Genomic DNA, 11,974 nt, shown 5'->3' on the forward strand with positions numbered 1-11,974 from the left:
TGTGTTTCTAACGTTATCGCGATACCTGGTATTCCCTACAAGGAGGATCGTGACAACTGTTGGAAACGACACTCAGATTGAAAGATGGGGAGAAAGAATTGATTGATTGTTCTGTCTTCATCCTCCGTGCCGGGCATCGCCCTGACCTCCTTTTTCATAGCTTCTTGTTCGACCCCTGGGACCCCTCTAACATAAGCGCATCAGCAACCAGGCTTCAGTGTTTCAAGTGCCACAACTTGCAACACTGGTATCCACAAGAAGGTTCCATACGGCGAATCCAACAACAACGCGTGTGAGTTAGGGCACTTTATGGGCCTACAATACAACACGTTCGGAAGAAAATGAACAGAATACCGCACAGCTATACAGTGACCTCTCAGGCCTATATTTGCTCTGTAACAACGAAGAAAATAGAGTAAAGAAGACCAACGCCCTGAAGGTGGCGTGGGAGAGGGTGCCGCAGGGCCCTATCGATAGGCTTATTGATTAGATGCCCCGTCGACTGGTTGTAGTGTGAAGGGTACAGGGTTAGTGTACCGGATATTGAAGCCCTGCTAAATGCCTGCAATTCTTAGTATTCGTTATGTAGATTCCATCTGTTTTGACTGAATTGTGGTTGTTGCAACGTGGGTGGTGGTCATGTGGGTGGGGTGCCAAGATGGAAGTGTGAACTTAGTTTTTGACCATAAGCTTAACTACCATTCATTACCTTGCTAGGTACTAGTAGCAAGGCACATCCATAGGTCGAGAATATAGTTAGTATAACCTAGGGAAAATCCAATAACTAGCTAGTTATAAGCAGCTCGAGTGGAATATTGTACCTGGTACATTATCACGAATCGCCGCCTGCCCATCATCGCCAGCGCGACTAAACTGAATCCAAGAAACAACCGACAGGTCCTTCGATTATGCCCGTACCCGAACGCCTTTAACTAAATCAGACCCTCTATCCCATACGTCTTTTGTCCAACCCAGATGCCACACACACATCAAGTCTAACTTCGCTGAATCTACCAATATATAGTATATAGAGCAACCAACTGACCACCCGCTCGCCCATCGTGCAGTTCGTACTTCGTCAAGAGACACACCCAATAACCGCCCCACTGGGTACCATCAACTCCTTACTAGTACCCGTGCTTACTCCTCTTCATCATCCGTATCCCGCGGCTTGGGCGTGCCTTTGGGGCTATTCAACCACTCAATATGCCTCAGCCTACGCCGGGCCTCCTTCTCCTTCATCTCCTTCTTAGTCAGCTTCTTCTTCTTTTTGGCCCTGAACTTCATGCTCTCCCCGGTGACGCCACCGTTGTCCTCGGCGCCGCTGTTCACGGCGCTGCTGACGGCGCTGGAGCTGAGCGCGGGGGTGTTGAGGCCGCTGTTGATGGCGGAGGCGGGCTTGCTGGCGCCGCTGTCCTCGAAGCGGTCGAGGGCGGCAGTAGACGCGCCACGGTGGGCGACGCGCCCGTCGTAGACGTGCCACTGCTCCGAGGCCAGGGCGCCGACGAACTCTTCGTTGTGGGAGATCATGACGACGCCGCCACGGAAGTCGCGGATGGCGACAGCCAGGCCGCCGAGCGAGTCACGGTCCAAGAAGTTAGTCGGCTCGTCGAGGACGAGCAGATGCGGGTTGTTCCACATGGCGCCGGCAATGACGACTTTGACCTTTTGGCCGCCGGACAACGAGCCGATCTCGTTGTGGTTGGCAATCTCGGGGTCGAGACCGAGATCCTCAAAGTGCTTGGAGATGACGGATGGTTGCAGTTCGCGGTAGCCCAGACCTTCACGCGAGGCTTCGTGGTCGTCAAATTCTTGGACAAGCTTGGCGAAACCCAGGTCGAGGAGTGTTTCGCGTGAGAATTGCGAGTTGTGCTTGGGGAGGAAGCCTCGCCATTTCCTGGAGCTGTCAGTACAAGAGGGCAACAACTTGGGGGAACAAAGTTGGGAAACTTACACCTCGTATTGGAAGGTCTTCTTGTACTTCTGCCGACCGACTAGGGACTCGATCTGGCGCTTGCCCTTACCATCGCCAACGTCGACAAACTTGTCCATCTGCTCCCGGTCCGCGTCGGACAGGATACGCGTCTGCTTCATGTGCACCTCGCGGTCGTCACCATGCGCGTAGCGCCATTGCAGATATTGGTTGGGCGTCTTCTCGAGATGCATTTCTACGTGCTCAAGCGCGTGCTGCTTGATGTAGCCGATACGAAGGTTTGGATGCTTCTCAACCTTGCCGGAAATCGGAATCACCTCGCCCGTCAAAAGCTTGATCAGAGTCGACTTGCCGGCACCGTTGGGGCCAATGATGGCGACACGCGACGACAGCGTGAGCTGGCAAGAAACGTCGCTCAGTGACGGCTTGGGCGCGTTGGGGTAAGTGTACGAGACGTTGGTCATGCGGATGATGGCACGCGTATGGGATTTGACACCCGAGAGAATACCTGGGGGAGGGAACTTGAACTGGACGTTCGATGCCGACAAGGTGTAGTAGCTCTTGGCCTCCGGGCGGACCTGGACAAAGGCGGCAAGGTTGCCCTTGTAGTGGCCTAGCTTCTTGCCGGGTTCGTAATGGTAAATATCGGTGGTGACCTCGTCGAGGAAACCGGAATCGTGGGACACGATCAAGCTCGTGATGTCGGTGTGGGACTTGAGGTAGGTCTCCAGCCATTTGATGTTTGTGACGTCGAGATGATTGGTAGGTTCGTCCAGCAACAGAACATCAGCTCTCTGGAGCATGGCGCGGGCCAGAGCCAGCTTCATTTTCCAACCGCCTGACAGCGAGCCGACCTTTTGAGACTGCCGGCCCTCGGGACCGGCTGTGAAGCCGAACTCTTCCAAAACCGACGAGATTCTTTCCTTGCCCTCTTTGGCAATGGTAGGGTCCTTGGAGACAAACTCGAGGATGCTGATATCGGCATCCTCGCCCTGGTTGTGCTCCACATAACAGGTCCGCAGCACATCCTGAGACGGGAAGCCCTCCAGCTTACCGCTAGCGATACTTCTCATTAGCGTCGACTTGCCGGCACCATTCCTGCCACAAAGGCCATAGCGGTGACCCTTGAGCAGTCTGAGGTTCGTGTGTGAGAGCAGGAGCATGCCGCCATAAGCGAGCGAAAAATCGGCGTTAACGATCTCGATTTCGCCGTCGTCCTCCTTCTCGGGAACGCCGTACTTGCGGTGGTCTTCCTCGACATAGAACTGCTGGACCGAAGCAGCAATGGTCTCCGCTGCGGGAGTCAGGAACTGGAGATACGGGACAATCCTGGGAGGAATGCGGTCCAGCTGGCGGTGGTTTACGTCTTCGCTGACCATTTCGCTGATGTAAGGGCACGCTAGGCTGTAGGCGTTCGGATCACCGGAGAGGCCGCCGTTTTTGTTGATTTCGCCGTCGAGGACCTTGGCGACGTCTTCGACCGTGGTCCGCTCAACGACAGCGGTTTTGTCATCTCCCATGGCCTTGTCCATAACGCCGAGGGCGCGTGTTGCAAGCTCGCGCACTTCAGGGAGCGAAGCCCTATCAACGACGCTCTTAACGCCGGGCTGGAGCTTCGGCAAGAAAGTCCGGGCCTCGATCGGGTCATGGACGAGCTTGGTCAAGTTTTCGGTGATGACAACTGTCTGGCGAAGGACTTCTTGGGGGGTGGTTGGGTTGTTGAGAGAGCGCTCAAGGAAGGGTGTGAGTAGAGCGAGGACGGGCGAAGTGACGATGGCAACAAAAGTGGTCTGAGAGAGGGCGTGGATGGCCTTTTGCACGGCCTCGGTCGAGGGGTGGTGCATGGTGTCGATAAGGAGGGGAATGCGCGGGGCGACGTCGTCGTTGGAAAGCAGGGTGGTCAGAGAGGTCATAGTCTTGACGGCCTGCTTCTCCACCTCGCTCTTCATATCCAACATGCCGTTCTCGACAATGGGGATGAGGCTTGCGAGCTTAGCGCCCATGGCTTCGCGTAAAAGGTCCTGCTCTTGAGCCTGCTCCTTTGTGCTGCCCAAGGTGATCTTGGCCTTGTCGGCCATCTTTTGCATCAACTTCAAGGCGCCCACAACACCCTGCCACTTTCCGCCGGATTTCTTGATGTACTGGGTAAGCGCGGGCAAGAGCCCCACGACCATGGCCTCGGCACTTAGGTTGGAGAAGAGCGCATCGATGCCGTACTGGGCAGCGTCGCGCACGACGGCGCCCTTGTCGGCGAGGGCATCGAGGGCGCAGGCGAGAATACCGCCATCCTGGAGGAGGAAAACAATCTCACTGATGGGTTGTCGGGCAGGGAAACGCTCAAATAGAGCGCCGAGGAGGTTTTGAGCGCTCTCGCGACGAAGACCGCTTTTCTTGTCGGCAGCAGCCTTCTTGGCTTCGGCGATGACGCCGTAGTAATGTAAGCCCTGGAAGCCAACGGAGTTGAGGAGAAGCTCGCAGAGCCCGTAGCAAGCGTCAATAGAGGCGGACGAGGTCTTGGCGGTGAAGATGGTGGTGAGGATGGATGATACTTCGGCCTGGGTGGGGGCTGGGGCGGCGCCGTCGGGGGGCTTGATGGGCACCGTCATGGTCGGCGGCGAGACAGGGTGTGGCATACTCTGTCGGGTCGGGTAGGTAGTGTTTGGCTTTTTCGGTTTCGGCGTCGCGTATTACGGAATAAGTTGAAAAATGGGCGAGCCTGATAGACAACCCGTTTTGTAATTCGGGAGCGTACTGTGGAGGGCGGAAGTTGAGGGTGGACGGGAGGGATGAGGTGGTGATGGGGCGCAGGTTTTGTGGTTGGCGGCCACTGTCAATTGCCCCGCGGCCTCGAAATTTTGCCAGACGCAGTGCTAGTTATCTGGCGTGAAATTTCTCTTATCAGGCCCAAAATGCCCCACCATTCAGCCCGCCAATGAGGGGCATGTGGGCCACCATGTGCGACCGTTTGCATCCACCGGAGAGCACCTCAAGTGCCTAATGAAGTACCTACGTTACTCGACGATTCCCTCATACCCGAGCACTGGGGAGCGTCACGACTGTTCAATTATTACCGCTCAGCTGCTTTTCTCAGCCCACCAGAATACACGCTTATAATCAAGATATAGAAAAGAACTCGAGCCGAATCAACATGCAGCCCACAGGGGCTTAACAATCAATCCTCTTAGCATCACCGATGCATGTAACACTCGCCCTAGTAGATGCTGCCTTGAGAACAGGTCAGTCCCCAGACAGTCCCAGTGGTGGCTTCATAGCACAGCGCAAGGCGAAAATGATGGCCCGAAAAGCACTGTATCGCCTACCAAGGAAATGCGGCCACGCTGGCACCCAGGCATGGCAACGATGGCCAGGATGATACGGTGAGAGTGGGGTCACAAGGCGGTAACTAGTCATCACGCAATAAATACATTCCAAAATGGAAATCCTACCTAACTATCCGCGGCCTTCTTCCTCTTTGCTGCCGCACTAAGTGATGTATCTAAAGTAACCGCTTGCTACTCGGCGATACTCGACTGGCTAAAATCCTGGGAAAGTCCGCTCGCCTCGGACAGCGGTGGGACATCAAAGTTCAATTCAGACGGTAGCTGGTCAACAGCGGAGCAGATGCTCTCGAAATGCCTGGGCATCCATATATCGTAGACGTTCTTCGTGAATTGATATACCGTCCATTTGTCCTTTCCATCGAGCGTAGTAAAGGAAAAATCATGGATCGGGTGCCGGTAGTACATCATTGATATCTTTCCCAGTTATTACCGGGTAGTGGCGCTCAACCCATTGCACTAGTTAAAACTCTTATTATTATTATTTTCTTCTCTCTTTTCTTCCCTCTTGCGCTGGTCATCAGGGAGATGGACCTATCCAGAGTCGCAAAGCGCAAAGCTCACGTCGCGCAACGAAGTTCTACTTGATAATTTTTGACCAGTCGTCCACTTCCTTGGGAAGTTGGAAGGGGGGCAGCGAGCGGGGTTGAGCAAGAGACGAGCAGGTGTGGGCGACGCTGAGCGGGGCGCTTTGCACACACACTTGATAAGAGCGGCAATGTTTCCATGCGTAGCTGAGCCGCCATCAAGTTAGCCATTCAGCAGAATCGTGAATTGCACTGAAACACTTCCAGGGTCTGGAGGATTACGGAATACGGGAGAACATCCGGCCCCAAGAGCGGGGGGCCAAGGCGGTTGGCGCTGGGCGGGGGGCCGGCCCGGCTACGTGGGGTCGCCGGCACCGTCTATCGTCATGGCGGAGGCGGCGATGGTCCGGGAACGCGGAGTCGATCGCGTCCGGAAAATATCCGGGATGCCGAGTGTTCCAACTTCCTCTTGAGTTTTGTGCATACTCTTTTACCCTTCAGAACCGAGTTGGGCCCCTTGGAATAGAATCGTGCTCGGCGGAGCTGACGGGGCTGACGGGAGCTGACATCAGTGACATCCCCTGTCCGGCAACCGGCGAAGTGTGATGTGTGACCGCGCGGCTAACAACACAAAAAGACTTCTTGCAACTTTCTGGGGGCCGAAACACCCTGCAGTGAACATATGATGCGCAACCTCGGCCGGAAACCATCAGTATCGGAGCCCGTGTTGTGTGCGTGTGGAATTCGGATGCATCAGCCGTCAGCATCAAGTGCGATGCATCTACCACCACAAGCCTGCAGCCAGATGCGTGTCATTCAGGCAAGTTCAACGCACGAGAGGAGAGAGAAGAAATGTGTTTGGAATTCTCAATCCATGGTTTTGGGTATAACCCGTCAGCTCGGACCCGGTCCATCCGAGCCCTGTGGCTTTGGGGCGGACGCACCCGCGGCCCCCAACCCCTATCCGCTCCCGGCTGACACATAACGGTGAGCATTGCGAGGGCCATGGGCGAGTTCATCCACAAAGGGCAGCCAAATGCAGCTTATATAATGTAGCGGTTAAGGCTGAGCTTCGGATGTTTACCCGCAAGACGTTGGACTGGTTGCCATGACCCGCTCCACGGGAGTGCCGGGCGGTCCCGAGCCCCTTGACAGGCGTCGTCCCATACGATCGGGTTCGCCGTCGTCATAATCATCTGCAAGGTACTATACACCGAGACCAGGTGACAGATACCGGTATGCAAGGTCGCGGCGTGTGGTCGGAAGCGGTCCTCGGACCTGCTCGAACCGGTCCTAGCCTTGTGTATCCGGCTCCCATAGCCACGCTGTACTACAATGAGAGGCGGTGAGTTACCTTCGTGCGCTTTCAACACAATCACGCCGGGAAGCCCCTTATTTCGTTTGATTTCCAAGAATCGTGCTTTGGGGGGCGTCGATTTCGAGTGGTGCGCCGGTCTTGGGACATGATGACGTTACCTTCTCCTCGGACTTTACAGCCCTTTGAAGCCGCAAATACTTCAAGAGCAATGACACAATGTGACCAAAAGCGCCCTTCGAGCGGCTTTCTGTGTACGACGTTATAAGTAACTCAGCCTCATCGACACCTGGGCCCATACCACGAAAACACCAACAGCAACGTGATATGGACGCCTAGATGTAGTATAGAAAATTGCATTCCTCATAAAACCGTCACCAGGGCAAGCCACGTAGATTAACCCCTTACCCAAGAGTGCTTGCATGACGACCAACGTAAACAAACCCGTGTAAGTGGTGAGAAAAGGGGACTGGGTGGAGCCGCTTGGCAACCCCCTTTCACCCCTTTCCGCCCACAACCCTCAGTAACACCCCCAGGAAACCCCTTTACAAACCAAAAAGGAAGGTAAAAGGGTAAACGGGTAGGCATGCATAAACACTAATAGAAAACAAAAAAAAACACAGCATCCCTCACCGTCGCAAAAACACCCCATCTCCCTTCCGTCCCCCCTTTCCCCCTTTTTACAGTTACAGCCCAACCACAACCAACCCCCTAACACCCACACAAATCTCTCCCCCATCAAAGCAAGTAACATACCCCATCATTCACCCTCCCCCATCAACTCCACCACCCACCACTCAAGGACTAGGCGGCGGCGAAGGTGTACCCGGCGGCGGCCGAGGCGCCTGTGGGCCCGGCCGGGGATTCGGAGGCGGCGTGGGTGGCCGGGCTGGGGTGGGGAGCGCGTGGGGTCGAGGTCTCCCGCACTCTCTCCCGTCGTCACTCATGCCCTCTCTCAAGTTGTTTCTCAAGCCGTCTGGGGTGGGGGTGAGGTCGGTGGCGGTGATGGTGATGGTGTTATTGTGGTAGGGGTGGGTTGGGTTGTTGGAGAGGGTGGGGAAGCTGGTGTCGTCTCCATCATCGTTGTTGTCCTCTCTCATCCTCGTCGTAGTCGTGGTCGTGGTTGGTTGAGGAGAAGGAACGGGGTTGGCGAGGGTTTGGGAGGAAAGGTGGGGGGGACGGAGAGAGCGCCGGATGGGATATTCCGCGGAGAGTGATCATCTTGCTTGGGGTTTGGGTTCGGATTTTGGAAGTGTGTGGATAGGTATGTGAGTGTATGGGCGTACGTGTGTTCAGTGAAGCTCTGCTGTGTGTTTGTGCTGATAGGATTTGACCTGAGGCAGCGCCCTCACCGGCGTCTTATATGCCTGTTCATCGCCTCTCCAGTAGCCATGACTCAAAGCCGAAACAAACAACGTCAGTGTCGAGTCTTACGGACAGCCGCGACTTGTAACACAAGAGGACCGTGTAACGGTGACCAGAGCCCATTTCCAGGACAGAATGTGTCACATGGCGCGCTTGCGCGCTTGTCAAGACCGAGGAACAAAGGCACTACCGGCATGAAGGATCTGACCGAGCCCTACGGAGAGAGTGTGAGGACATATGGACTCGGCATGTGGCGGTGAGGTACCCGACGGCGGTCAGTGGGGGGGTTACAGAATGACCACGCGGCTCTGCAGTTGGCTACGGCAGTGAAAGCAAGATAGGGGCTTGCCTCCGTAACCCGGCCGAGGGACAGACAATGACGTCGTCAACGGGCCTGGGGAGTTGGGGGGCGGCGGAAGGACCATTCCCTTAACTAGGAAAACCACCAGACAAACGCGACAAAGCCAGCATATTCTGGTTCCCGAGGGACGGGCTGGGGCCACCGGTGCGCGGCAGGACGAGGCTATGGTATGCGCGGCCCCGCTGTTGCCTGTGACCCATCAACTGGTGGGAAATGGCGGAATAGCAAGAATTACATTGCGCATCTGCAAGTAAGCAACCTGCAGGGGCAGGGAGGTTGGACTGGCAGTGGTGTTGTATCAGTGTGGGCGGGATGTTGACCAACGTTCGAGTAGAGCCGCGGCCCGGCTGCCAGGAGAACGGTCCTGTGTGACGATGCCTGCACCGAGTTTACAAAAGAAGAACTCCACGAAGAGCTGAGGCGAGAGACAGAGACCCGCTTACATCTCGGTCCAACTTCGTACCTCGAGCGAGTTACCGGCGTGTTGGTGTTGGGGCCGGAGTGGGCCGGCCCAATGACGACCCCTTTCTCTCCTGCAGCTCCCTGCAGAGCTTCCACATCTGCAAGTGGCCCGATCTGAGACAGCCGAGTCCCGCTTCACGGGAGCAACTGCACACGTTGGACTTGCTTGCATTGGCCCCCGCGGGTGCGAGTGATCACCGATAGGGCTGACTGCGATGCTTGGCGGGTGCTGGAATCAACCAACTCTCCCTCCTTTATCGGTATCGAAGGGTGCCAAGGTCAGTAGAACAGCCCCCGAGTTCACGGCCGAAGAACCACAGGAGCCAAGGGATGGGCAAATGGTCACACTTTGTCCAGCTGAGCCTTGCTCTAAACTTTTGATGCTTCGACTGCCAGGGAATCTGACGTTAGCTGGCAGAGCCGCTAGTCGCTCGGGTATTGGGGAGCTCGCCCCGTAGCGGGACTTTTACGGAGGGGTGGGGGAAACGTGATAGAATGGAAGTGCGTTCTCAGGACGAATAGACCAAGGGAGTCGGCCGTCCGAAGGGCCCGACGGCCCTGACCTCGAGAGCCGTAACCGGGCAGAGAACTTGTGTTGGAATACTTCGCCGACCGGGCCATTTTGTGTCCGTTTGATGTAATGTAATGTATGCAATGCAATGTGCCAGCGTGGGGGCACAGCCCCGCGTTTCCCCAACTAAGTACAACAACCAGGTGTCAGCGTGCCATACATTTAGGTTCCCAGGTAATGACCAAGTATCCTTCGGTCGGCATTGCATCCCCACACACTGAAAGCTCTCGCATCGGGTCCTGTAACCTGATCAAATTCCGCGTAAGGCGTCTCCGACCGGCACGTGAGCATCGGTAACATCAATCCCGGCGCTGTGTAACCTGTGGCTTCATAAAACATGGGGCTGATTGCCGATGCTGACCTTTCTATGGGGGCCGAAGGATCGGAGGACAGCTCGACTTGCTTCGGGCCCGACCACAAAGAATGTGGGGGACATGTGTTGCTGCACGGCATGTTTTCAGGGCTGAAGACAGAAGAACCCGTGGCAACCAGGGGTCTAGCGGGCCGAGTTTGACACGAAAATTGTTGCTTGGGAACCAGCGAGCTGCGGCGAGTCAACAATGAAGCAGAATGGAAGCCGCCAAAAGTTCCCAGAGCCCGAGTAATCATTAAATTTGGCGATTGTCGGCTAACTTGGTGACAGAGGCATCGGTTCGTCTAAGACCCATTAGCCTAGCAACGCCGGATGACGAAACACACGTGTGAGAAAAGCCATTTGCCCCTTTTCCCATTGTCCATTCTTTTGCGACCGACCATTCGCCCTAAACGCCAACCGCTGGAAAGCTCCCACATAACCCAATTCCCCCAATTCCCCCAATCCCCTCATCTTCGGTCCCGGCTGCGGCTACGAGTCCTGCTCCGACGGTCGTAGCTGTCATAGCTATCGCGGCTAGGGCTTCTCCGCCTACCGTGACCGCGGCCGCCCCTGTGATCTCGACCTCCGCGACCCGCTGGTGTCCGCGAGGGGGACCTCGATGTGTAAGACGCCGACCGGGACCGGTACCGACGAGTGCCACTGGCTGTGGGTGAGCGAGAGCGTGACGCGGATCGGGGACGGTAGACGTCAGAGCGATGTCCATAACGACCCGAGCCACCAACAGCTGGTGACCTCCGGCCCCGGCCAGCCGAAGACCCGCCCCCAGACGGTCCAAGGATGGACCTAACGTTGGCCGGGGGGCCGCGGGGTCCACGGCGGGCTTCGGGAGGTGAGGGAGAGACCTTGCGGCGCGGGAGGACAATCGATACGTTAATGACACTGCCGTCGAGTTGCGCTTCGTGCATGTGCGTGATTGCAGCCTGAGCGTCGGCCTCGGTGTAGTAGAGGATGTAGGCTGTGCCACGATTCATGCCGGCTGCCGTGGACGGTCAGCATCGTCTTGCAACGATTTACTGGGGGGTACCTAGAGGAGGGAGGGACCCGTGCCGGCGGCATGCGACTCACATTGTCTGTTAACGGGGAGATCGAGGTCGTCAATGCTGCCGTACTGGCCGAAGATCTCGTAGAGGTGGTCTTCGTTGACATTCTTGGTCAACCGCTCGACAACAATCTGCACAATTTCCGGTCAGTCGACTGAACGGTTGCAGCCCAGCTTTCCCGAGTCTTCCGAAGAGATCGGCTTGCTTGCCTTTGTAGACGATTTCTCCAGCGGGCTCTCGCTCCGGGTCCTACTACGTGAATGGCTGTAATCCCGACTGTAGCTTCGGCCACGCGAGTCGCTCCGGGAGCGGGTGCGGCTGCGACTTGGTGTGCGGCTCGTGGTGCGACCGCGGCTGTAGCGGTGCGACTACGGTATTTGCCATCCCGAGCTGGGGAGCGGGCATGACCATCTCGGTCGTCGAAACGGCGGCGGCCCATGGGCGAGGGCGAGCGGGAATGGTGCGAGTGTGGTGTTCTGGACCGGGATCGGGAGAGGGATCGGGAGCGGGAGGGCTCGTCGAGAGCCATGAGCTCGCTTTCCCTGACGGGAGATTCCATGTTTTTCGTGTAAGGTAGCACAATCGGCGGGGCGAGCGAATAAAACGGTCCCGGAGGAAGGTGGGTTGGAGGGTCGAAAACCACAACTGATTCAGCTCTGGCGCGCCTGCTCGGCTCGATGCAGAAA

The 11,974-nt window shown here is 56.4% G+C and overlaps 3 protein-coding genes across 3 annotated transcripts; all 3 read right to left on the bottom strand.

The window, feature by feature from the left end:
• Positions 1-1,140: 1,140 nt before the first annotated feature.
• CHGG_06743 (uncharacterized protein) lies at positions 1,141-4,539 on the bottom strand (the record flags this gene model as incomplete). The annotated part of the gene is made up of 2 exons (XM_001222837.1): positions 1,141-1,897; positions 1,955-4,539. The coding sequence occupies 2 exons, from the start codon at positions 4,537-4,539 to the stop codon at positions 1,141-1,143; spliced, it is 3,342 nt and encodes a 1,113-aa protein (XP_001222838.1).
• A 3,371-nt stretch (positions 4,540-7,910) lies between these two features.
• CHGG_06744 (uncharacterized protein) lies at positions 7,911-8,213 on the bottom strand (the record flags this gene model as incomplete). The annotated part of the gene is made up of 1 exon (XM_001222838.1): positions 7,911-8,213. One exon carries the CDS (start codon positions 8,211-8,213, stop codon positions 7,911-7,913), a length of 303 nt encoding a protein of 100 aa, XP_001222839.1.
• A 2,481-nt stretch (positions 8,214-10,694) lies between these two features.
• CHGG_06745 (uncharacterized protein) lies at positions 10,695-11,847 on the bottom strand (the record flags this gene model as incomplete). Its single annotated transcript, XM_001222839.1, has 3 exons — positions 10,695-11,224; positions 11,314-11,419; positions 11,542-11,847. The coding sequence occupies 3 exons, from the start codon at positions 11,845-11,847 to the stop codon at positions 10,695-10,697; spliced, it is 942 nt and encodes a 313-aa protein (XP_001222840.1).
• Positions 11,848-11,974: the final 127 nt, after the last annotated feature.

This window comes from Chaetomium globosum, genomic scaffold, assembly GCF_000143365.1.
Source record: "Chaetomium globosum CBS 148.51 scaffold_3 genomic scaffold, whole genome shotgun sequence".
NCBI classification, from domain to species: domain Eukaryota; kingdom Fungi; phylum Ascomycota; class Sordariomycetes; order Sordariales; family Chaetomiaceae; genus Chaetomium; species Chaetomium globosum.